Genomic DNA, 25440 nt, shown 5'->3' on the forward strand with positions numbered 1-25440 from the left:
CTACTTCTTCCTCTGAAACACGTTGGCCAACATGGCGCCCGATGTGGTTAACTGGCCCATTTTGTTTAAGAACTTGGTCTTTGTATCTTCACTCACTAAGCTTGCAGCGATTGACATTGAGCTAAGAGAGAGGGTTTAAATTGTGTAATTAAAGAACAAAGGCATCCATTTTCATGAATACATCCTGAATTAGTGTCGCAACAGGGAAACTAGTACTTATGAAGGTGAGTTCTACGTACCATACTAAGGAGTGTTCATCTTATATTTAATGGTAAGGGGAGCACTATGTTCGTTGTTTATATTAAAGGACGCAGAAGGGGACAGGACTGAATCCCGGCTGTTTACCAGCTTTGTGACTGGAGTAAGTTAATCTCCTCATCTGTGAAATGGAGATAATTCTAGTAGCTTCCTCACAGGGCTTTAGGATGGCATAGGGTAGAGCGCTCGGCCGTGCAGGCACACCAGAACACGGCCCAGGTGTCAGTGTTAATGGAGATTCTTTTGACAGCATTACTTCACCTAGTTCTTAACGGCAATTCTGGAATATGAATATTTGTAAATGAGTAAGTTAAACCAATGTTTTGTACTACTGTGCTGCTGATAATCCCGTTGCTTTTCTGGGGAAACATGTCAATTAACCAGTAGCATTCATTTCAATCAACACTTCTCAAATTCATTTCTGCTAACTTTTGTCACCGACTGATGTATAGGGGCTGTCACAATCTAAATGACTACTAAAGGTTGATAACTTAATCCCACCACTCAACGGAAAGAGAATATTGATCAAGCACAATTTTTTGGTGATAAGAGTGTCCTGCAGTGGACCCAGGAATGCAGTTTTCTGCCTAGTGGCTTGGGTCAAGATGCGCTTAGATCTCTCTGACTCAGCTTCCTCATCTGGAAACACATTTCCTATTGCAAAATATCCCGAGGATGAAATAAGCTAATGTGTTTGAACATGTGGAGGGCGATGGTGGCATGCTGCAGATGCTCAAAGATGCCGGTTGGAACCACAGCCGGAGGCGTGTGCCGCCCCCAAGGGTACCCGGGTGCGGGCCATCTTTCAGGGTGTGCTACAGCAGCCTGCTTGACGACCTCTCCTTCCACTACATCAGTGGTCCTTCTTTCCTTGTTTTTGAGTCTTCCTTTCTAGCTTCCTTTCCCTCTTCCTATAAAATAATCATCCCTAAGGTTTAGCATTTGTCTCTCTTGTTTTTTTTTTTTTTTGTGGGTGTGGGGATGGAACCCAGGGGATTTGACCTCTGAGCTACACCCCCTGCCCTATTTTTTATTCCTTATTTTGAAACAGGGTCTCACTGAGTTGCAGAGGGCCTCACTAACTAGCTGAGGCTGTCCGCGAACCGCGATCCTCCAGTCTCAGCCTCCCCACTGCTGGGATTACAAACGTGCCCACCACGCCCGGCTTAGGATTTGTCTCTTGATTCTTCAGTTATTCTCAAAGTTTGTAACTGTGGATGATTTCAAACTCTTTATTCAATCACTTCTCTGCAGGGCCAGTCCCACTTACTATTTAATTTCTAGTGGCACTGGGGATTGGGCCCCACTGAGCTACATTCCTACACCCTTTTACTTTTTTTTATTTTTTTAAAATTTTGAGCAGGGCATGGCGGTGCACATCTGAATCTCAGTACTTGGGAAGTTGAGATAGGAGGATTGCAGGTTCAAGGCCAGCCTTTGCAAATAGTGAAACTCTCAGCAACCTAGCAAGACTCTTATTTCAAAACAAAACTAAAATAGGGCCAGGGTATAACTCAGAGGTAGAATGCCCCTGGGCTTCAACCTCAGCATCAGAAAAAAAAAGAAAAAAAAAGAGAAAAAAAAAAAAAGAGAAAAAAAAAAAGAGAAAAAAAAAGAAAAAAAAAGAAAAAAAAAAGAAAAAAATTGAAACAGGATTATCGCTAAGTTATCACATGTTGGTCTAGAACCTGTGATCCTTCTGTCTCAGCCTCCTAAGTACCGGGATTACAGGCGTGTGACATCACACATAGCTCTCATATTACTATTGTTTATGAAATAGCCAGTGTGTTCAGGTTTTTAAAAACACCCAAACTTTAGAAATGATTCACTTTTATTTCCTTATTTGCTACTGATTCCATCATTTTTCTTTCTAAGAGTAAATGTAATAGTTCCCTTCCCTCTGACAGCAAACCAACCCCAAGGTCCTGCAACCACAGTTTATGAAACACGTCCTCTGACGTTTCCCTCCATTCCGAGGGCTAACACTTTGTAACTGTGTCCCTCCAAAGTCTTGGGTCTGGTTTCCCGGCATTACCAGATCAACTTGAAATACAGTCAGGTCTTCATGTCACAGTCCAGTTCACAAATTGAAAATGGCCATTTCTTGCAAACACCTCCATGTGCTTCTCATTCGAGAAACACAGCATCTGTTTAGGTCACCACCCTCCTCTTAGATCTCAGCCGGTTCTCCCTCCCTGCTCTCCGCTCGGCTTTACTTGGAGTTCCCACACACGCTCTTCTGAAGCTTTAACCACTGCACGGCGTGCTGACTTTTTGCATGTAACTCCCTTTCGCCTGTCCAGACAATTGTTTATACTAAGAACTCCCTTATTTCTTCCTTGGAAATTTACAGGCACTATTTAAGTTTTTACAATTTGTTTTTTGGTTAATATTACTTTTTTTTTGGCGGTACTGGGGATTGAACCCAGAGGCATTCTACCTCTGAACTACACTCCTAGCCCTTTTTATTTTTTGCTTTTGAAACAAGGTCTCAGGAGGTTGCAGAGCGTCTTGCCTAAGTAAGTTGCTGAAGCTGATTTTGCATGTGGGACCCTCCTATCTCAGCCTCTTAAGTACTGGGGTTACAGGCATGGACCACCATGCCTGGCCTTGCTTATACTTTTTTTTTCTGGTACTGGGATGGAAACCGGGGGCATTCTACCTCTGAGATACACCCCCCAAACATGTTTTTAATTCTTTATTTTGAAAGAGTCTTACTGAGTTGCAAAGGGCTCACTAAGTAGCTGAGGTTGTCCGTGAATCGCGATCCTCCTGTCTCAGCCTCCCAAATGCCGGGATTACAAGCATGTGCCACAATGCCCGGCTGTTGTTTATACTTTTAATTGATACTTTTTTCCATGTTTAGCTGTTCAGAGCCCGAGAGTAAGTACTATGTCTTGCTCAACCTCATCTTTGTGAACACCTCCTGGTAAGCATTTGGTGAATTTGCTTAATGAATATAAGAAGGATAAAAAAAAAATGCTTCTGCATACAATTTCTGCCTGAAAATCACGGCTTTTCATGCTTTCCTGACAAAGATCCCAAGTAAGAAATACACTTTACATAATGAACCACTGCACACACAGGTCACCAAAGTATCATAAAGAAACACTGAGCTGGGCGTGGTGGCGCACGCTTGTAATCCCAGCGCTTGGGAGGCTGAGACAGGAAGATCGCACAGGTTCGAAGCCAGCCTCAGCTACTTAGGCTCTCAGCAACTTAGTGAGACCCTGTTTCCAAATAAAATATAAAATAGGTCTGGGAGTATAGCCTGGAGGTATGAAGCCTCTGGGTTCCACCCCCAGTACCACCACCAAAAAAAAAAAAAAGGAGACACTGGTCATTACCACTCGGGGATGTACTCTCTATTTGTTATTGGATTCTCTCTCAGGAGAGAAAACACTTATCACGATGAATTCAATTAGCTTAATGATGTGCTACCCAGTCAGCAGTTGGCAGAGCACTGCACAGATACAGATCCCTGTGTCTGCTCCTATTCTTGCTTCCCTTCTATTTTGGAGGCAGCCCCTTACTGTGGAAGGTTTTCCTCTTGTGCTTTTGCTCTGTATGGGCTTCAAGGCAGGAGGGCTCAAGGAAGGCTTCCCTGAAGAGGCACCTCGCTTATCCCTGAAGGGCGAAGAGGAAGCAGCTAGGCAGAGTCAGACCTTCCCTGGAGAGGAGTCCTACTGTAAAGACCTGGGGAGCAGAAGCATGATAACCTGAGGCCCCAAGACCCTCCTCTCGTGGCTGTCCTGATAGTTAGGTCACTCTCTTAATTATATCACCAGTGCAATTTCACCATGGATTTATTACACTGGAGCAGGTATCATAATGTCATTTCTATGTATCATCTAAGGGGAGGGGAGGAAGCTTCCTTATTTATTTTGCCCAGAATGAAGAATTCTGGCATGTGGAAACTGTATCAGATTTCCTCTGATTCCTGCAGTGTGTACTTCCTGTATCATTTATTCAGTGCTTTCAGATTCTGTTGTTAGAACCATCAGATGCCTCTATTTCCTACAGGACTGTGAGCAAACTGATGGAAGGAAACATGCCTGAATATGTGGTTAATGTTCACACATACGCTTTCATTACAGAAATGAGTATGTTAAAGATTAGCATACAAGCCGGGCGTGGTGGCGCACGCTTGTAATCCCCGTGCTTGGGAGGCGGAGAAAGGAGATCGCACAAGTTCGAAACCAGCCTCACTGGCTTAAGAGACCCTGTTTCTAAGTAAGTAAAAAAAAAAAAAAAAATAGGTCTAGGATGTAGCCTGGAGGTAGAAGGGTTTCCAGAAACCCCAGTACCACAAAAACGACAACAACAAATTAGCATATAATATTTTCCCTATCTTATTTTGAAAAAGTTTATAATATACCTGAAAATAATGATAAAAATTCCATGTCCAATAAGCCTTGCAACTCTTAATGTTGAAAATGTTTTTATTTTAAATATCTAGGAACAATTTATAAACAAAATTGTAACTGTTTCACTGTCCTGCCCTTATCCTCCAAAAGTGTGTTTACACTGTCAGACCAGATAGCAAGGCCCTCTCAATGTGACTTAGGCATCAACATGACTTCAGCAACTCACACTGTCTAAAGATGGATAATTTAGCATCAACTAGGATAATAATGCAATGAAGTGAATTAAATCAAATGTATTTAACTGTGAGTCTTTAATGATATTTAAAAATAAACAATTAGCTGGTGTTCACCCATCAGAGGGCCAATCAATTTATTATTTTGAAAACTGGCAGCTGGACATGGTGGTGCAGGCCTATAATTCCAGACCCTGGGAGGCTGAGACAGGAGGATCATAGGTTCTCAGTTGGCCACAGCAACTTAGCAAGGCCTCTCCAACTTAGTGAGATCCTGTATCAAAATTTAAAAAAAAAAATAGGGCTTGGGGTATAGCTTAGAGATAGAATGAAAAATAAAAATGGTGATAGAAAAAATGATTTGAACATTTGTCTGGTCTTAATTGTATGAATGGTACCACTGGGTAATATAGTACATTTCTTTTCTGAAGTTTTCTAGCTCCTAAATAACACAGAAATGATGAAATAGAGTATTATATTTTCTAATCTCTAATGAATTAGTGGAGCTACGCTTTTATCATTAACAGCTTATTAGCGTCACCAAAAAGAAAGCAGATATTATCTACTGTAGGAGGAAAACACACTTAATTCTTATGAAGCAGTCTTGCCCAAAGAAACAAACAAATGTGCCCTGAATCTGATTAAGTCTAGATCTAGAGCCAACTATCAAATACACAGGAAACACAGAAGCACATGTTAAATAGCACAAGGGAAATGCAGTCAGCACAATTCAAACTGTGAACCACTTCACAGGACAAATGACCCACTTTCTTCCACAAGTAAATTGTATGGAGAAGAAAGAGGTAGGAGGAGAACCTTATGTCTACGGAGTAAAGGACTTAACATAGCAACCGAATGCAATGTCTAGAACCCGTCTGGATCCTGACTCAAAGAACAAATCATAGAAACAACAATAAATCAGTGACAACATATATGAATTAACTCAAAATCTGAAGAGGGCCCAGAGAGTTGGTAATGTAAATGTGATAATGATACTGTGTTTCTGTATTCAAATATAATAGTTATCTTTTTGGGATACACATCAGAGTACAGAAGCCAGAGGTAGATGGAATACTGATGGAATATACTGAGTTAGTATGTTGAAGCTGGGTGTTGAAAACATGGAAATATATCCTTGTCTTTATTTGAAATAAAAATCAGTAATAATAAAGAAGATTAGAAAAACATAGAAAAAACATGATTATACAAATAAACTATTTTTTTTATGGCACTGGGAATGTATCCAGGAGCATTCTACTTCTGAGCTACATTCCCAGCCCGATTTTATCTTTTATTTGGAAACAGGGTCTTGCTAAGTTGCCAAGGCTGCCCTCCAACCTGTGATCCTCCTGTCTCAGCCTCCCAAGTACTAGGATAACAGGTATGAGCTACCATGCCTGACCAAACATTTTATTTTTAAAAGGAAGGTTATATAACAAAAGCAGTCTTAGGAAGATACAAAAATGTTTCCCTTGAATTCCAACATGGGCATTCTACCTTCAAGCGACACCTCCAGTACTATATTTTATTCTTTATTTTGAGATAGGATCTCACTGACTTGCAAAGGACCTCACTAAGTAGCTGAGGCTGAACCGCGGTCCTCCTGTCTCAGCCTCCCAAATGCTGGGATTACAAGCATGCGCCACCACGCCTGGCTGTAAGTTTTTTTTCACATTTTAAAATTATTGTCTGGTCAGCCATGGTGGCACATGCCTCTAATTGTAGTACACGGGAGGGAAAAATAGGAACATGGCAAGTGTGAAGCCAGCCTCAGCAATTTAGTGAAACCCTGTTTCAAAATAAAAAAATAAGAAGGAATATGGGCATAGCTCAGAGGTAGAACACCCTGGGTTTATCCCCAGAAATAAACAAATCAACCAACTAACCAACCAACCAGCACCTGAAGGCACCAAATAGTCTTGATATTTAATATATACAAAATGCCTTGATATTTAATGTATAAAAATGAACAGAAGTATTTGTTTTGGTGTTGATTTTAGGGATCAAAAACCTTTGCTTCATTATCCTTCTATTGTTTACATCTTCTATGGTTAAAATGAGAGTGCTGTATGGAGAAGAGCTCCTTCTGTCCTAGGAGGTCACAGAAAGCATTCTTTCAGCATCAAAGAGGCAAGAGATGTGTGTGTGTGTGTGTGTGTGTGTGTGTGTGTGTGCTCGTGCACGGCACATGTGCATACACGTATCTACTCCGAAAGGATGAAAAGCTTATTCCTGTTAAGTAGACAAAAAAAAAAATACTTTTATTTATTTATTTTTTTGGTGGTACTGGGGTTCCTGGAAGCCCTTCTACCTCCGGGCTACACTCCCAGGCCTATTTTATACTTTTTTATTTGGAAAGAGGGTCTTTTAAGCAGCGCAGCTGGCTTCGAACCTGCGCGATCCTCCTGTCTCCGCCTCCCAAGTGTAGGGATTACAAGCGTGTGCCACCACGCCCGGCTAGAAAATACTTTTAAATACATTTCCTTTGTAAACTGTTCTCCCTCTTTTTCTTTACTGGTAGTAGGGATTGAACTCAGGAACATTCCACCTCTGAGCTGCAGCCCCACTCCTATTTATTTATTTATTTATTTATTTATTTATTTGAAACAGGGTCTAAGTTGCAGAGGGCCTTGCTAAGTTGCTGAGGCTGGTCTTGAACCTGCGATCTTTCTGTCTCAGCCTCTCAAGCACTGGGATGACAGGTGCGTGCCCCTCTACCCTGCTTATTCTCTTTTCTGAATGACCAATGTTACTCCTTCATCTTTGCTCATTTTTTTTCTTTCTTTTTTACTATTATTTTTTTTTTTGCAGTACTGGGGCCTGAACCCAAGGCCTTGAGTGTGCTAGGCAAGCGCTCTGCCACTGACTACACCTGCACCCCTTTTTAAATTTATTCTGGGACAGGGTCTCACTAAGTTGCCTAGTTTCGCCTCTAACTGGCAATCCTGATGCCTCAGCCTCCTGAATAGCTGGGATCACAAGTGTGTATCACCACACCTGGCTTGTGTTCACATTTAAATTTCACCGAATCTTTGAATTCTTTTTTTTTTTTTCTTTTTCTTTTTTTTTTTTTTTGGTGGTACTGGGGTTCCTGGAAGCCCTTCTTCCTCCGGGCTACACTCCCAGACCTATTTTATATTTTTGAAACAGGGTCTCTTACGCCAGCACGGCTGGCTTCGAACCTGCGCGATCCTCCTGTCTCCGCCTCCCAAGCGCGGGGATTACAAGCGTGCGCCACCACACCCGGCCGAATCTTTGAATTCTAATTAGCTTGATTAGGCGGCTTTGTGTGGCTAGAACACCCCCAGATTTATAATCCTTTGTGCAGTGAATTGTCATATCTTATATGTTACAAATTTCTAGATATTGTTTTGATCAGTGGGTCTCCAATTAGCTACATAACTAGAATCCGTTTGGAGACTTTAAAACATAAAGATCGCCGGGCGTGGTGGCACAGGTTTATAATCCCCGCCCTTGGGAGGCGGAGACAGGAGGATGGTGCAGGTTTGAAGCCAGCTGTGCTGGCTTAAGAGACCCTGTTTCCAAATAAAATATAAAAAATAGGTGTCTGGGAGTGTAGCCTGGAGGTAGAAGGGTTTCCAGGAACCCCAGTACCAAAAACAAAACAAACCAAAACCAAAACAAAACAAAACCAAAACCCCATAATGATCCCTATGCTGAAGAATGTAGAGAGAAAGAGCATGGGGTGGAGGGCTGCGTTTTCCATCCCCCACAGACTTCTGATGAGCTAGCTGGAGACCAGCATCCGAGAACAGCTGACTCGAATGATTTTCTTGTCTCCATATAAATGACTACAGAATAATACAAAATGCAACACTGATAGCAAGTTGAGAGAGAGAAATTCGCCATTGACAATGGAATCTTAAAAAAGGATGTCTTACCCTTGAGGTTCTTGGACAGTCTTGTTTTCTACTTTTTGTTCACATTCTTTTATCATAGAACTTAAAATAACCTGATTAAAAAAATTAAAATGTGTAACTATCATAGTCCAAACAATTGTACTCTCACGCATTGGTCCTAGAAATACTCATTTGATTCGGTTTCATTTCATATCAATAACTGTACAGGAATACTTGTAACTAATTTATTTATAATAATAAATAACTACCAGCAGGCAGATGTCCTTCCACAAGTGTATGGTTAAACAAACTGTAGAGTATTCATTCCATGGAATAATATTTAGCAATAAAAACGAACACACTTTTCAGACATACAACAACCTAGGTAAATCTTTGGAAAATTATTATTAGTGAAAAAAAAAAAAACCAAGACCAAAAGGTTACATTTTATATGTTTCCATTTACATCAGTTTCTTGAAATGATAAAACAGTAGGAATGAGGCACAGGTACCGAAGGGGTCCACGAAAGGGGAGATGTTGTGACTAAAAAAGCTCAACACACAGGATCCGTCAAATGATGGAAATGTGCTGTATCTTGACTGTGTGTGCTGACATCCTGGTTTTTTCAAGATGTTATTACCATTTGGGTAAACTGGTATACATGTTGTTTAAAGAATTGCTATGGCTTAAAATGATCTCAAAATAGAATTTTATTTAAAAATTAAGAAAATCACTTAAGTGAAATTCAGTATAGTGAAATACTGTGGTTTAATTTAAAACTTTAATTTTTAGTATTCCCATAGGTAATATGTTAATTAAAAATGTAAAGTTTTGGCTGGGGGCAGTGGTGGACACCTGTAATCCCCCAGTACTTGGGAAGCTGAGACAGGAGGATCTCAGGTTCGAGGACAGCCTCGTCAAGTAGTGAGACTGACACCAATTTAGTGAGATCTTGTTTCAAAATAAAAAAAATAAAAAATAAAATAGGACTAGGGGCAGAGCTTGGAAGTAGAATGCCCCTGGATTCGATCCCCAGTAATACATACACACACACACACACACACACACACACACACACACACACACACGGAAAAAAAGAAAAATATATTAAAACTTGGCAGTTACTTTGTTAAAGGATTAATATGCTAGTTTGCTAGATGAGGTACAGAAATAACTGTAAAGGTCTTAGTCTGGGGGCTGGCTCAGCGGTAGAGTGTGCACTTAGTGTGTGTGAAGACATGGAAATCCCCAGAGAGCCCTAACCCCAATCACAACTATATAACTTAACTATTTTGATTTTTCATTAGGTTGCTTTCTAAATCTGATTCCCATTCTCCCTTAGTTTTCTCTACCACTGCATGTTAAAAAATAAAATTTATTTACATCTATACATTTAACATATGCATATACCATAACACACACATACTTTCTACATAAAAGCTGTTCTATGCCCCTTGGCCTTTTCCAGGTTATACAAATCAAAATGTTGTATTTTAAGATCTAGAGCCAAGACGTTCTAGCTCTGTGGCTACTAACATATTACTGGTGGCATGACAGGTGCCTGTTACTTAACATTATGCCTGTGAGTGATAGGAAGGGCACGGATTTAAGCTGCTGCTCTGATTGCTGGCAACGGCACCAGAATTGGACCCGCCCTCCCCAGTATTCTTGGCTTATATTTTAGATATGAAGGTCACTAAACAAATATTTACTGATTGTGTACTATGCGCCAGGTACTTTTTTAAGATAGAGAAAATAAAACAGGCAATCCTTCCTTGTAGAGATTATATTCTTGTAAGGAAGCTATACAATAAATATGCATGTACACACATGACAAATTATATATTAGAAGGTCATAGGATCCTGATAAAACAACAACACTGAATAAGATAAGTTGTATCAGAAAGACCAAGGTAGAGAATGTCACTCACAGGAAGGTGTCAGGGCAGGCTTCGTGGATGAGATGCCACGGAAGCCCAAGCTGGGTAAAGGAGTATTGTAGACACTAGAAAGAGGCCGAATTAAGGCTCTGATGTGGGAGTAGGCGTAACTGTGACTTTCACTGTGCAGGTTGAAAGAATAGGTAGACTATTGGGAATAAAGAGGTTTGGAAAAGGGTGAAGGGAAGGTTTTGTTGCATTTAGGAGAGAAAAGGCAAACAAAATAACAGACAGAGTGAGCAGCTTGAAGATACTGAATAGAGAATAAATGAAAAGAGGGAAAGCAGAAGACAAATGGAGTAGGATGAGAGTTATGAGAAAATGAATAGAAAAAGTAGACACTGTGCTTCTGAGAAAGTCGACGGCAGGGATAATGAACACTTGATAGTCGGCAGGCTCTTCACATCCGTTCCTAAGCTCTTAGATAAAGTGGAGGAGAGTGCGCTCTCTCTACTTCAGAGATTAGAGGCTCCAAGGTGTTAAAAGAAGGTGAAGATATTAAGATATGGATTTAATATCCATAAAATAACATTAAACTAGATTAACAAACAATTAGGCACAGTCTCACGCACAGAAGGATGGACAACTGTCCAGGAGAGAGGAAGCAGGGGAAGCTGGCAGTGACAGTCATGGCGGCTCACCTCATGCTCCGGAGAGAGATGTTCCATGTCAGTACGTAAACATCTGAGGCCAGGCAAAAAGTGATTCACCATTAAGTCCTCTGAAATGACTTGAGAAAAGGTAGCTAAGGAAACTAAAAAAGCAAACTGGTACATCCAACAGGACAAATAGCGGTTACCTAAGGAAGCAATGTTCTCAAATGATGCTTATGGTATACCAACAGTATACAGGTCAACAGGTTCCCAGACGTAATGACTATCTCGGGTAAATCACTAATAAGAAATCAACGGTGTTTTCTCATAAATCCATTCAAGTCAATGACATTCATCATATAAACTACCATAATTCAACTACAATGTATTAACTATACGAAAATTCAATCATGCAAGCTAATCCGATGTCTAAATGAGAATGAGGTAAGTATAAAATATAAGAATGTTAATGTTTCTGTGAATACTAAGTTGGAAGTTTTGGAAAAAATAATAAAGGCACATTGCTTAAAGCAGTGCTTTTTAACTATTTGTAAGAAACCTGTAAAAACTGGAAAAAAATCTAAAATCTAAAAAATTTTATAGTCAGTAATGTTTTTGGATCCTATTGAAAGAATCTGAACAGAAAGCTGCATTATGGATGTATTTGATCTGAGAAAGGAGGAAGGTGTTTAACTATAATCAGCAGACTCACACCATACCAAAGCCATCAAAGTTTGCTAAAGGAACACACACACACACACACACACACACACTTGGGACATACCATTTCTTTGTTTTGTGTTTTAACTTTGTTAAACTGACCTTGCATTGGTCCTGCTAGAATTGGATAACTGAACTTTTGCTACATGTAGTAAGAGTTTAGTATTTCTTAAAGTGCCTGGTCATCTTTGAGTTTTACTTATCTTGACATAAAGGAATCAGGAAAACAGATGCATTTTTTACGAAAAGTCCCCTTGGCCAGGTGTGGTGGTGCACGCTTGCAATCCCAGTACTTGGGAGGCTGAGACAAGAAGATCTCAGGTATAAAGCCAGTCTAAGCAATCTAGTGAGACTCGGTTTCAAAATAAAAATTAAATAGGACTGGAGTATATCACAGAGTCAGAATGGTTCTGGGTTAAATCCCCAGTACCACCACTACCACCACCACCAAAAAAAAAAAAAAAAAAAAGAAAGAAAAAAAGAAAAAAGATCCTGTTCATTTGTACTAATTCTAGCACATTCTAACATTATTTTAGTGTTATCCATGTAGAAATGGTTCTTTTAAATATTATACCATGAGCCGGGCGTGGTGGCGCACGCTTGTAATCTCCGCACTTGGGAGGCAGAGACAGGAGGATCGCGCAGGTTCGAAGCCAGCCACGCGTGCTGGTTTAGGAGACCCTGTTTCCAAAATGAAAATGTAAAAAATAGGTCTGGGAGTGTAGCCCGGAGGTAGAAGGGCTTCCAGGAACCCCAGTACCACCAAAAAAAAAAAAAAAAAAAAATTATACCATGTTACAGAGAAAAATGAAAGTAAGTTCCCTTACAAAGATGGCTTAATCAGTCTTTTTGGAAAAAAGTTATAATAAACTTTATTAGGAAAGAAATCAGTGTAATATAAAAATACTTCCTTAAAAAGTCTGAAATAAAATTATTTATAAACAAAGCTTCTGTAATGAGTGACTTATAAATCCAGGAGGTACTAAAAGTATAGATGTACAGGGTGCTGCAACTTAACGATCATGTAGATTCTTTCCTAGATATGGGGAAAGTACCACTAGATACAGCCGTGAGCGACCTTTGGAATAGTAAAGAGTGAGATCTATAGAAATACGGGCATGGACTTAGAGGGACCACAGAAGTTACTCTCCTCCTTGCTCACCTCGGATGGGGTCTGTTTTCCTCACAGAATCACATCACCTTTCACAGGTCACTCAGTCCTGTCTAGTATTAGAATTTGTTTCTACCGCACAGGTGAATGATGGTTAAAAGGCTACTGACTGCTAATAGTGACAGGGTCTTTAGAGTTTCATGAGAGACCACTGCAACTTTAGAAAGCCCAATTAGAAAGTTTTTCTTTTTTCTTTCTTTGCTTCTTTCCGTGGTACTAGGGACGGAACCTAGGAGACTTCTACCTCCAGGCTCTACCCTCTGACCTATTTTATATTTTATTTGGAAACGGTCTCACTAAATTGCTAAGAGCCTCATTAAGCTGCTGAGGCTGGCTTTGAACCTGCACGATGCTCCTGTCTCAGCCTCCCAAGTACTGGGATGACAAGGGTGTGCCACCACGCCCGGCTAGAAAGTTTTTCTTATACGCACAAGTTGCCTCTCTGTAGCATCTGCCTGTTAGTGTTGGCTTGGTCTTTAGGAACGTAGTGATCTTTCTTCCTTCTCCGTAAGTACCCTTAAAACAATGTCAAGTCCTCTTTAAATAGCTATCTCTTCTCCAGGTTAAAAATTTATAAGTTCCTTGAAACTTTTCTTAAAAGTGACACTATTATTATACTAAATGTTACATACTAAAAATTTTCTATGTCCTTATTAAAAACGTGTCAGTGCTGACAGGAAAACTGATGTTCTGGTTAGCTGAGAACGTGGTGGGACAGACTTGGGCAATGAGGTTTTATTAGTGGCCACACCACTGTGCTGATTCAAGTCCAAGTTCTGACTCATGTAGAGTTGACAAATTTAGTACCTGAACAAGGACTGCTCTTAAGATGGTTCTTCTTATCATATTGCCATAAAGACTTTTTATTATATTTACTCTAGGCACAGTCCATGTGCACTGAAATGCACAATAGCATTTTTCTATGGAGATTTCTATGCTCTACAGAAACTACGGCCTTTCCCACTTAGAAAATTTGGTTGTACAGAGTTAAAATTATATATATGTATTTTGGGATTTTTCTGTTATCCTGAGGCATATCCCTTTAGAAATTCTTTGCTATATAGGATTAAGCGACTTTTTGCTTAAGTTTTAAACTTTAGTTTCACAAAGTCTAATGCCCACCCCCATGTTTTCTGTCTGACATGCCATTAGTACTTTCTTGCAAGGGTCCTGTCACTTCTCCATTATTAAAGAATGCTTCCTTGCTAGTTCAGAATAGCACTTCCTCTTTTTGCTTCCTCTATCTTTTCGAAGCTGAAAAAGCCAACAAGATAAGTCAGGAATGATGTTAAGTTCTTCTTTAAGTGGAATTAAACTTAAGAGACAACATGCATAGTTGAGGTAGTAAATTACTAAAATATGGGCATACTTGTCTACGGTTTTTTTGGTGGTACTGGGGTTCCCGGAAGCCCTTCTACCTCTGGGTTACACTCCCAGACCTATTTTTACATATTTATTTGGAAACAGGGTCTCTTAAGCCAGCACGAGTGGCTGGCTTCGAACCCGCGCGATCCTCCTGTCTCCGCCTCCCAAGCATGGGGATTACATGCGTGCGCCACCACGCCTGGCTACTTGTCTACTTTTTAGCCTGTTATGACAAAAACATGGCTTATATCATCTATATGATTAGGTTATTTGAAGTAGATTCTTCAAAAAATGCACAGAAAAATGCATTTAACTTTAAAAAGATTTTTTTTTTTTTTTTGGTGGTACTGAGGTTCCTGGAAGCCTTCTATCTCGGGGCTACACTCCCAGACCTATTTTATACTTTTTATTTGGAAACAGGGTCTCTTAAGCCAGCGTGGCTGGCTTCGAACCTGGCGATCCTCTTGTCTCTGCCTCCCAAGCGTGGGGATTGCAAGCGTGTGCCACCACGCCTGGCTAAAAAGATTATCAAATGGACATATACCTCCTTAACAGACAGCTCCACTTTTCTAATTTTTAATTTTATTTGGAATAAAAATAACTCCCCTTAGTACATCGCAGTCAAAGATCTGGTGTCTACAGTGTCCATGATATGTCAGATCATATTTGTCTTACTTAAAATTGCCCTTTCACTTTGCTTATGACTTCAAATTGATATATAATATGAATCATAAATAATAATCCTGAAATATTTCCTTTCTTCTCCATTTTTCCTATGAGTCACTGAGTTTCTATTATAATTTTATCTCCTATAGTTATAATTCTTTGATTCTGTTGTTGAGCATGCACTTTTATCATGTTTGAGTATTCAGCTTTCAACCCTTTTTTTTTGTGGTACTGGGAATGGAACCCAGGGGCATTCTACCTCCAAGTTACACCCCCCAGCCCTATTTTTTATTCTTTATTTTGAAACAGGGACTCACTAAGTTGCAGAGGGCCTCACTAAGTAGCTGAGGCTGTCTGCGAGCCATGATCCTACTGTGCCGGCCTCCCAAATGGTGGGATTCAAAGTGTGCACGACCATGACCAGTTCCATTCTTTTTTCAATATCTTATTTCACTCTTTTCAAGTCTTCTGCCTTTGAGTAAGAGAGGTGAGAAGCTGGCATTCACTTTGCCTGTCTTTAGTTTCTTCTTGGCTTTATTTCACTAGGTACAGGATAGCAAGGAGAATATTTAACGGGATGCCTAAAGTTCTTTGTTTCGCCACAGTTTTGCTTTTAACTATAAACAACCGAAGAGGTCACTGATGTTGTCAGGTCTTAATCATTTATAATGTAGCGGTTGATATGGGCTTAGATGATCTCTAAGTTTTCCCCCTGTAATTTTCCAATGAGTGATATCTCTCTAATAGAAATTCACGGTATTCCAGTGGGTAAGTTAAACAGTCACTGGAAATCTAAACGCCAGCAGAACATATACGAGGCTTCCTTTTGATTAATGGAAGTTTCAACTATAATTCATTCTGCTCTTCATTTTTTCCGTTATATAGCTCATTAAATTTTCAGGTTAAGAAACTCAACATTTACAAAACTAATTCTACTCAGCAATAAAGAAGAACAAAATCATGTCATTCGCAAGAAGATGGAAAGACCTGGAGAACATTATGTTAAGTGAGATCAGCCAAGCACAGAAAGAGAAGGGACGTATGTTTTCTCTAATATGCACAAACTAGGGAGCATTGGGGATAACATAGGGACTCCAGATAATGGAGGGGAAACCTCAGCAAAGCTATACAGGAGGGGTAGGGAGGAAGAAGGCTGAGGTCGATTAATGGAGGAGCTGCATGTGAATATGTGTATAAGTGTGATATCGAATGGTGAACCTGAACTCTCATTGTTGGGGGAGGGCACCAAGTGCTGTGTGAATATATGCCACTGTCAATATGATCCACATACAAACAATAAAACATTATAGAACATAAAAACAGACGATTTCAAATGATCTCTTAAGACTATGAGATGGCCATAAGGAGTAGGGCATGTCAAATCAAAATGTAAAATTTCTACAAATTAATGGGAGTTTAAAAAGTTCTACTTTTTGATCTCTCCCAACTTCTGTTCACTGTAAGACTGCTACAGAAAGGTAGATACACTTTTAAAACAAGGTAGATACACCTCTAAAACACCTCTAAAACAAGGATACAACAACAGGAAAGTGCACTGTAGGCTTCAAAGAGATGCGTCGCGATATCCAGTCTTTTAGAATCCACGATTTGTAAATTGTTCACCAAGGCTAACTTATGCAGATGTGGTATAACGACTGAAAAAAGAAAAGAAGTTGTTATTTTATCTCGTGTAAGTATAAACATATCATACTTTAAAAATTATCATGTTAACTCCAAAAAATTTACTTTAATGCTGGGTACTTTAAAAAAATTACCTGTATCCAATGTTTTTTTTTTTTTTTTTTTTTACTAGGAATAAGCATATTTTTCAAGTTAAAAAGTAATCTAAGATTTGGGAGAAACAGATGACATAGCACTGGCACTATTTACTAACTATGAAGATGTCTAGAGGCCACTTGGCCTCACTGTAATTCAAGTTCCTAATTTGAAAAATGAAGAATAAACAGGTTTAAACAACTGATATGTTATTCATCCTTATGAAAACCTTTTATTTGTAAGAATATTGCCACTGTTATTAAAGATCAATACAATACATTCTTTTTCAATAGTAAGTTATTTTACTTTTTCAATAATATTATTTCTTTTCCTTAATATACTATTATTATCTTTCATTTCTAAAATTCTCAGCAAAGACCAATGTCAAGTAGCATTAGTGGCTGACTTTTCAAGTTTTGAGGGCTTAATACCTTCTAAGGATAACATAAAATTTCAAAAATATGGAAAATACACTGATAAAATAAAAACAATAATTGGAGAGTAATAACCAACATGGTAGTGATGAGCAACCCTGGTGCCTCAGAGTGTATTTTCTGAGTACCATTTCTTACTAAAAATCAGGATGCTTTGGAGAAATGGCTTAGTTTCTCCTGAAGACTAGTTCATTTCTGCCCCAGCCTTCTGCAACTTATCTTCTCCACACTCTGATCTATTCATACATGGCCCCTTTATTGCTCCTAAGTTTCTGACCTTTCCTCACTTTTTCTCAGAATTGCAACAACCACACTGTATAATACCCTCTGCTACAGCCTGACTAAAAGATAAATCTACAGCAAGTAATTATAAGCTAGTCTAGAAGTAGGTAAGGCCTGTAAAGTAAGGATCTTCCTATTTTTAAGCTGAAAGAAAAGTGTAAGAGGGAAGTTTTCCTTATGTATGCAGGATCTTGGGCTACACATCTGTGCTAATTAGTCAGCGAAACCTTAACCCTTTAGATAGTGTCAATGGTTAAGCACAGTAGGATATTAAAGACCAAGAGAGGATTTAATAACCTTAGGTAGACATGATTCTAAAAATGACCTTCAGGGGGGAAAAAACCCAGAAAGACTCAATTTAAGGTTATTATAGAAACATTTGTCTTCAGGGCATACTGAACAAAGAATTAAAACTATAAACAAAGTTAAATCAATAGGAAAATTCATAAAACCAAATTTCAGAAAACTTTCAAAAACTATTCTAGGGTAGATCCAAAAATCAATGTAGAAGGAATCTTTTCCTCTTTTAAAAATAAATATGCTCAGAACTGAAATAAGGAACTCAGAAACAACCTAATCTGAAGTGAGAATTGACCCTTTAGAAAACCTCCAATATTTGACTGAACATTTTTAGAGAGTCTTAGAAAGTAAAATGGTTAAAAACAATAACCAACTACTTCATAGTGATCCAGACAAAACAACTGGTTCTTAAAATAAAGTCCAGACTAAAAGTCCTGTGGTAACTAAGAACTGGGAAAAGCAAGGACTAATGTCCTTCATTACTTAAGAAGTAGAGGGACAAATTAGGTACCCTAAAAAGCTACTTTCTAAGAAAAACATCAGCACTTCAAAATTCTGTCCTTCCTCTACTCTCAAGAGGAATTGTCTATAAACACAGATAGATAAAAATAGGACATAAAATTCCTCAGGGTAAAGTTTAAAGCAAAAAGTAAGCTATTTGGCTGAAAAGAAAGTAAAAAAAAACTTTGTCTTAAAAAAAAGAGGGTATGTCAGAATGTGAAAGATTGTCTAATCTTATTTGCAGGTATACAGTAAGCTATAGGAGGCATCAGTGATAATGGTTTATTAAATCTTAGCAGCAGAATTTCTAAAATTTCTTTCTTCTCTCGTATACAACTCCTACAAATTTACTAGGTAAGCATCTCCTCTATAAATAAAAATGTCAAGTAGAATAGTATGACTGTTTTTTAAAAGTTATTGAAAATTCTAGAGACATTAAGACACAGACACTGTATCTGCCTTGAAAAGTAATTGTAGTCAAGACTCCAAAAGACTCCAAAGACATAACCAAAATTTTATGGGAATTCAGAGAGCTCTTCCTAGATTATCTTAAGTCTTCCTTTCCAATGTACATAAAAAGGTTAGACCATGCTCCCGTGAGGTTTTAACTCAACAACATGGCACAAGCCAACGACCCAGTTCTATTTGGCCTGTCCCTTAATCCAGGAGCCAAGAGCCATTCTCTCTGCCTCCGAGCTACTGGAGCCTTGGTGACGTCAAAGCATCTGCGGAGCTCCTATGAGGTCACCTGTCAATCTGAAGTCACTACATGCGAGACTGACTATACCTATGGCTAAAACCAAAACACCGACTCTTTTCTGTTGGTTGGCTAGCTATGAAGACGCTCACTCCATAAACAGGAACCTTATGACTATCTCTGCTGGCAACTGCCTATTCCTCAACAGGCCTTTTGGATGCCGAGTTAACATTTTTGTCAAGGATTCTTATCCTGAATGGAAACAATATCAGGCTGGAAATATAACGATTGGTTTGCTGGAGAATCCAAGTCTGTACTAGAAACTAAGCTGACTTAAGTGGTGGAACCTGTGGCCCTTCTCCAAAGCATGTCAGATGGCTAAAACTAAAAGGGCTGAAGGATAGCAGTGATAACTGATATACTTTGAGTACTAATTTCTAGATGTACCTATGCTACCCAGAAAATTCTTGTCAGTAAGATTGAGGCCCATAGAAAGAAAGAAAGAGGCATCACAGAAACTAGGAAAAATGTGTTAATGGCTAATCACGCAGCTCATTTAGCAGATCAACGAGCTGTGCTTTTAAGCAAACCAGTGTGTCATGCCGAAGGCATGTTAAGTGGGAGAAATTCATATTTTTCATAAGAACATGTTTAAAAATACATAAGATTTCCTTAAGAATAAAATAAAAACCAGCTGGGTGTGGTGGTGCATGCCTGAATCCCAGTACTTGGGAGGATGAGACAGGAGGATTATGGGTTTGAGGCCAGCCTCAGCTTCTTAGCAATACCCTCAGCAATTTAGCAAGACACTATTTCAAACTTAAAAAGGGATGGGGGATAGCTCAGAGGTAGAATGCCCCTGGGCTGAATTCCCAGCAGCCCTTCCCCCCAAAGAAGTATAAGGCAGCACAGTATTTTGTAATTAGTAATTATTAGGAAATGCTTCTAAAGTAACTCTTTATCTTTTATAGCAAGCAGTATATGGTGTAAGAAACTATTCACTGAAAGAAATATTGACAAAGTTGATAATAACTTGTTTCAAGTTCAGCTTTTAGTCTACAAAAGAGAAAAGTACCGGCCAGGCTTTAGCACATAAAAAGGTTCAGCGAAGCTTCTGGCTGTGATTTTACAACTTAGGAAAATGGTAGAAAATCGTGACTTACACTCATCTCGGAACCTGGGCTCTGCGTTGGGCCCCACTCTGCCGAACGTTTTTATGATCTCTGTATGCAAAGAGTGCTGGTCTTGATACTGAGCGTCTTCCAGGAAGGACGCCAGCTGCATTTTCACTCTTTCCAGCAACTTAAAATGGGATGTTATATTGTCATTTTATAGAATATTAAAAACTGAACAATGTTGTTAAAGTGAAAGATGAACACATCAAACACCGCTTGCCGCGCTGGAGTCTAAAAATTTATAACCGAAGATAGCAAGAATTTGGAGTTAATGTAGTACTTACGCAGTCTTTTAGCTCAGAAAACCATTTACATTTTTGTTTATGCTTGTTAATTCTTAATTTATTTCTAAAATACAAACATTACCCTGACAAACTAAAAACAAAAGGAAAAAGTTCCATATTTAGGAGGTGGTAAGTTTATGATGATTTTGTATCTAGATTATAATTCTTAAAACAAATCTGTGTGAGTTGCCCAATTATTCACCTTCTGAAAGCAATGAGTCACCAGTGACTTATATCTTACTCACATTTCCTAAGAGACATTTTTATTTTAGGATTTAAGAACATGTTGAAATTCTGCCAAGACTGCAAGCACTGCAGAATGATGTGCTTTTTATTCTGTTGCCTTACTAGTTAAAAATACAAAAAAAGAGAAAAAGAAAAATACCGTTCTATAACAAAATTACTATTAAATCTTTATGAGAAAGGAGTTTTATTAAAATTTTTCTATTTTGATAAAATGTCTGTTACATAGGAAACAGTGGTCTCCATTTAGTGACTAGGTAATGTGTCCACAAATGGTGTATTTTCTAGCCCATAGGGTTTTTCATTTGTGGAGGGACATGTCCAATATGATAACAAAGAACAATATATATATGTATATATTTTTGGGGTGGTACTGGGGGCGGAACCCAGAGGCTTTCTACGTCCGGGCTACACTCCCAGACCCATTCTATATTTTATTTGGAAACAGGGTCTCACTAAGTTGCTGAGAGCCTCACTAAGTAGCTGAGGCTGGCTTCGAACCTGCAAGATCCTCCCGTCTCAGCCTCCCAAGTGCTGGGATTACAAGCGTGCTCCACCACGCCCGGCACAAAGAATAGAAAAAAATTCTGATGCTAATATTTGAGACGTGTCTTAGAGTTAACATTGCAGAGAGAACTTGCAAATTTGAAATGAAATTAGTTTCAGAATCAAAATACATGATCAGGGAGGAAGACCTCGGTAATCTCTCCAAGCTGGCAAGGCAGTTGGCACAGTGATGTGGGCTATAACCTGATGAGAGCAGTCTACTAGGTAACTTTCACAGCTTAGCATCAATGACCTCGTTATCAGAATACAGACGCCCTTTTTCCTTCATTTGTAAAACTGGGATAGATGCATATCCTTGATGTTATCTGGCCAAATAGTTCTGGAAATGTGCACAAACTGGCTATCAGGAATTTACATAGTTTGGCTAGAAGTCTACTGAATAATAGGATTTGGAACTAGACTCAATTAGAAAGATTATTTATTCAAAACTGTAATATCCAGTTCGGCTTAAAATAAAATCTAAGGTGGGCTCACTAATTAGTTGGTTGAGAAGACTAGAGATATGGAACATGGAATATCTCTTTAGAATATTAAATACCTACTATTAAGTTAGGCTATCATGCTTTCAAATAGGAGATCCTCCTCTGGCCACTAACTGATTAAAAAATAACATGAAAGGTATGATGCTCCCTCCCTTTAGCACTGGGTACAAGTATGGTACCTGACTTGTATTAACACCCAATAATATTTAAACAAAATAAAATTTCAATTATTTCCTACCTCTCTTTGAATAATCGTTTCCATAATAGTGCCAAAGGCTGGAATTGTGGCAATCCTGACAGAGCTGTTAGAAATGAAAAAAGAAAGAAACTGAAACTTTCTCTGAGATTTAACAAAGAAGAGCATTATTAAAAAGTGTATCACAGTAGATAAAAATGCTGTATTAGTCTCTAGCAATGACAATTAAGTTTTAAAAAAGCAGGCCAAGAAGAATGCTCAAAAAGACAGGCAGGATAACTTAAGGTCGCAGTCTGTGAAACTCACAATTCAGGATCACTGGACAAGGTAACAAGGGCCGGAGCAACCCGCTTGTCAACTAACGCTTCGCTCATGCCTCGAAGAGTCAGCTGTAAACCAGTCAACATGCAATAAAAAATGGTTTGGTAAAATGGAAGGAGAACGGGTTAGCTGTGACTGAGGATGGGCAGGCGGACTCCTGGCCTTTCTAGGTTTAGTCACCCACAAGGAGACGTTAAAGATGTTATGCCTTTGGTTCATGTCACTACACTTACTGGTAACAACCTGTTAGTGATATTAGCAGAGCATCCTTTCTTGGCTTGGAAGAAATAGTCCATCAGCATGCTTCGAGCTTCGAAAATGTTCATTCCATATTAATGCTACTGGTACATACTTTTTCCTAATAGATGGTCACAAAAGTGCTGTGTGCGTCGACTTAAAACACAACATGACATATGAACCGTAATATGGTAACGTTTAAAAAGCCAATAGGCCTAATCCAGTACTATTATATTTAAGAGATTCTTTGAAGAATGTAAAAGCTGATGGTTATTTCCTGACGGGCGCATTTTGAAAGGAATGCTGAGTGTAAACGGCAGGGATGACACTTACATTTCAGGGTCGCTGGAGAGAGTAATGAGAGCAGGAACCACCCTCTGAGCTACCAGAGTTTCATTCACCCCCTTCACCAACAGCTGATTGGTCGGCATAGGGGGTTTTCACAGGTGGTGCACGGAAAGGGCAAACACAGCAGACCGCGGGAAGAAGAAAGGAACCACCAAGAAAAACAGAAAACACAAAAGCAAAACCAAAATTAGAAGCTAAGCAAATATTACTACTAGAGCGCTTTACAAAGGCAGAGAACACTTAGGAGGAGAATAAAGCTTCAGTAGCCTAGCAGTCCATGGAAAGAGTTTATCACCCATTCAATGGCAGTTTGTACTTTTGGTCTAAAAGTCTATGCAATTTTTATATCCAATGAAATGCAATGTAAATGGAAATTTTATCTTATTTTTTTAAAAAAGAAGCTAAAAAGATGCCGTGATTAAAATTCTCAAAGTAAATCTGGTGAGATTTTATTATGACCAACAAGGTACAAACTGGACTGTTTTTAAACCAAACCCAAATGGCTAGCGACCACCACTAAACCGCTTATGATTGTTCTACAGCAAGTCAATTTAAAAAACACACAGGAAAGTTCCCAATCACTGGAATCACACAGCTTTCCTTTCTGAGGTAGAGGGACATGATATGACATGATACTCAGAGAGAACTGCACCTGTGAATCAGCTCTGGGTTCAGACTCCAGTTCTCCACTTATTTAATCTTACATAATCTCTTGAAATGCAGTTTTCCTCATCTGAAAAGGATACTATCATCTAACTCAAAGGACCACACTATGCTATTAATTTGTACAAAATGTATTTAAGTACTGTGTATGATAAAGAGCATGCATTCAAAAATGAGAATTATTATGGCTATGTCAATAATATATAATTGTGATATATTAGAAAAAGAAATTATTTAATTTGTCAAACAAGAGGATGATATTGAACAGTATTCACTTGGTTTTCATAAGGATTACTAAAGTTTGAATTTAACACAGAAAGCTGATTCTCTTCTCAACCTCAGAATATAAGCACAAATTAATCTCAAGTGCTGATCGGTCGGTTTACTTAGCAATGAAACTAGTTTTCAGAGGACCGAGATGTCATAGAATTTTTAGTGATAAAAATTATGTGCCTATGTTGATATTCTTTCACATAGCTTGTTTTATGTTACTATACTTGATTTTGCAACAATTTTGTTAGCATTTACCAACTGATCAATCAATTATTTTATAAGAGCTATCAATATCAATTTTATAAGAGCTATCAATTTATTACACACTTTATACTTGATACATTATTTGACCTTCAAACCTGTTAAGGTTAGTTCAAATATTATTGGTATTTTAACATATTAATAAAGTGAGGTTTAGAAAAGTAACCTGTCCAGGGTTTTAGAGCCAACCAGTTGTGGAGCTAGAAAATGAATTCAGTCTTGTCTGACTTACTGTCTATGCCTTCTTTGAGTTGTGGGGTAAAGTTACAGGGTTAGTTTCCTCATGATTGATATGATGAACAGTTATATGAAGTTCTTTTCTGGATTTTTTGGGTAATCTATTATGTCACACTAGGACAATCTATTATGTCACAAGAAACTCCTTTAAAATTATTTAATTTTGTTAATTTCAAAAGTAAGATATGTCCTCTTTAACAATGATAACAATGTAACTGACTGGGTTTCCCCATTTTGTCTTAAATTGAATGATAAATTTGGTGTTCAATTTCAGTACGTGCTTCAAATTAGGTTCCTGGTATATCCATTTCTCACTTTCTTCAAGAGTTTTTGGTCTTTTTTTAAAAAAAGTTATTTTAAGTGTTCTGTGCTTTATGTTTTCATCTTGAATTAATTCACTTAAAGGAGAAGCAGAAACAATTCTAATGTATGAGTATTAATATGAAAGGAAATCTTATGAACCATATTTTTTGATACAATTTTGCTTAAAATAAGAATCACTGCCCAAAAAAAGAACTTTAATTTTTCTTACTAATAACTTCTATCAACATGCTCAACAAGGCTTCTTTTTTAAAATCATAAATAAATTTGAAAAAATACTGAAATAGTTCCTCAAACTAGACTTGGGGATTCATAATCAACCTGAAAGGATACTGAAAACTCATTAAGCAAAGGTCGAGTCTGCAGGCCAGCACTGATGGCAACCACAGATGCAAAGCAGACAAGAGCCACGTGAACAGAGCATTTTCAACTTCCCAGTAACAATGTAATTTTCTTTAGATTTCATGAGTCTAATTTATGTATTTAAAATTCTAGCAGTACCCTATTCTTTTAATTGCGATTTATCTGAATTGTGGAGAAATTATGAAATCCAATGAACACATGAATTATTCAATTTTTCATATGGAAATAAATTAAGACATTTCGAGAATCACAAGCATATTAGGGACAATTTTGGTTTGGATAAGTATATATTCTCTATACCATGAG

General features: G+C 38.4%; 1 protein-coding gene across 6 annotated transcripts in view; it reads right to left on the bottom strand.

The window, feature by feature from the left end:
• Positions 1-25440, bottom strand: part of RELCH (RAB11 binding and LisH domain, coiled-coil and HEAT repeat containing) — a gene marked incomplete at both ends in the record, with an annotated part of 99707 nt that continues 74267 nt past the window's right edge. For 4 of the 6 annotated variants that reach the window (XM_080714595.1, XM_080714594.1, XM_080714592.1 and 1 more), the window contains 7 exons: positions 1-121; positions 8761-8831; positions 11300-11388; positions 16712-16828; positions 20327-20465; positions 22153-22216; positions 23002-23084. In XM_080714595.1, the coding sequence (XP_080570721.1) occupies positions 1-121; positions 8761-8831; positions 11300-11388; positions 16712-16828; positions 20327-20465; positions 22153-22216; positions 23002-23084 (684 nt within the window). Of the gene's footprint in view, positions 122-8760; positions 8832-11299; positions 11389-16711; positions 16829-20326; positions 20466-22152; positions 22217-22416; positions 22500-23001; positions 23085-25440 lie in introns of all 6 variants that reach the window. The other 2 variants (XM_080714593.1, XM_080714596.1) reach the window with 2 other exon arrangements.

Source organism: Muscardinus avellanarius (genome assembly GCF_963383645.1).
Source record: "Muscardinus avellanarius genome assembly, chromosome: 17".
NCBI classification, from domain to species: Eukaryota; Metazoa; Chordata; class Mammalia; order Rodentia; family Gliridae; genus Muscardinus; species Muscardinus avellanarius.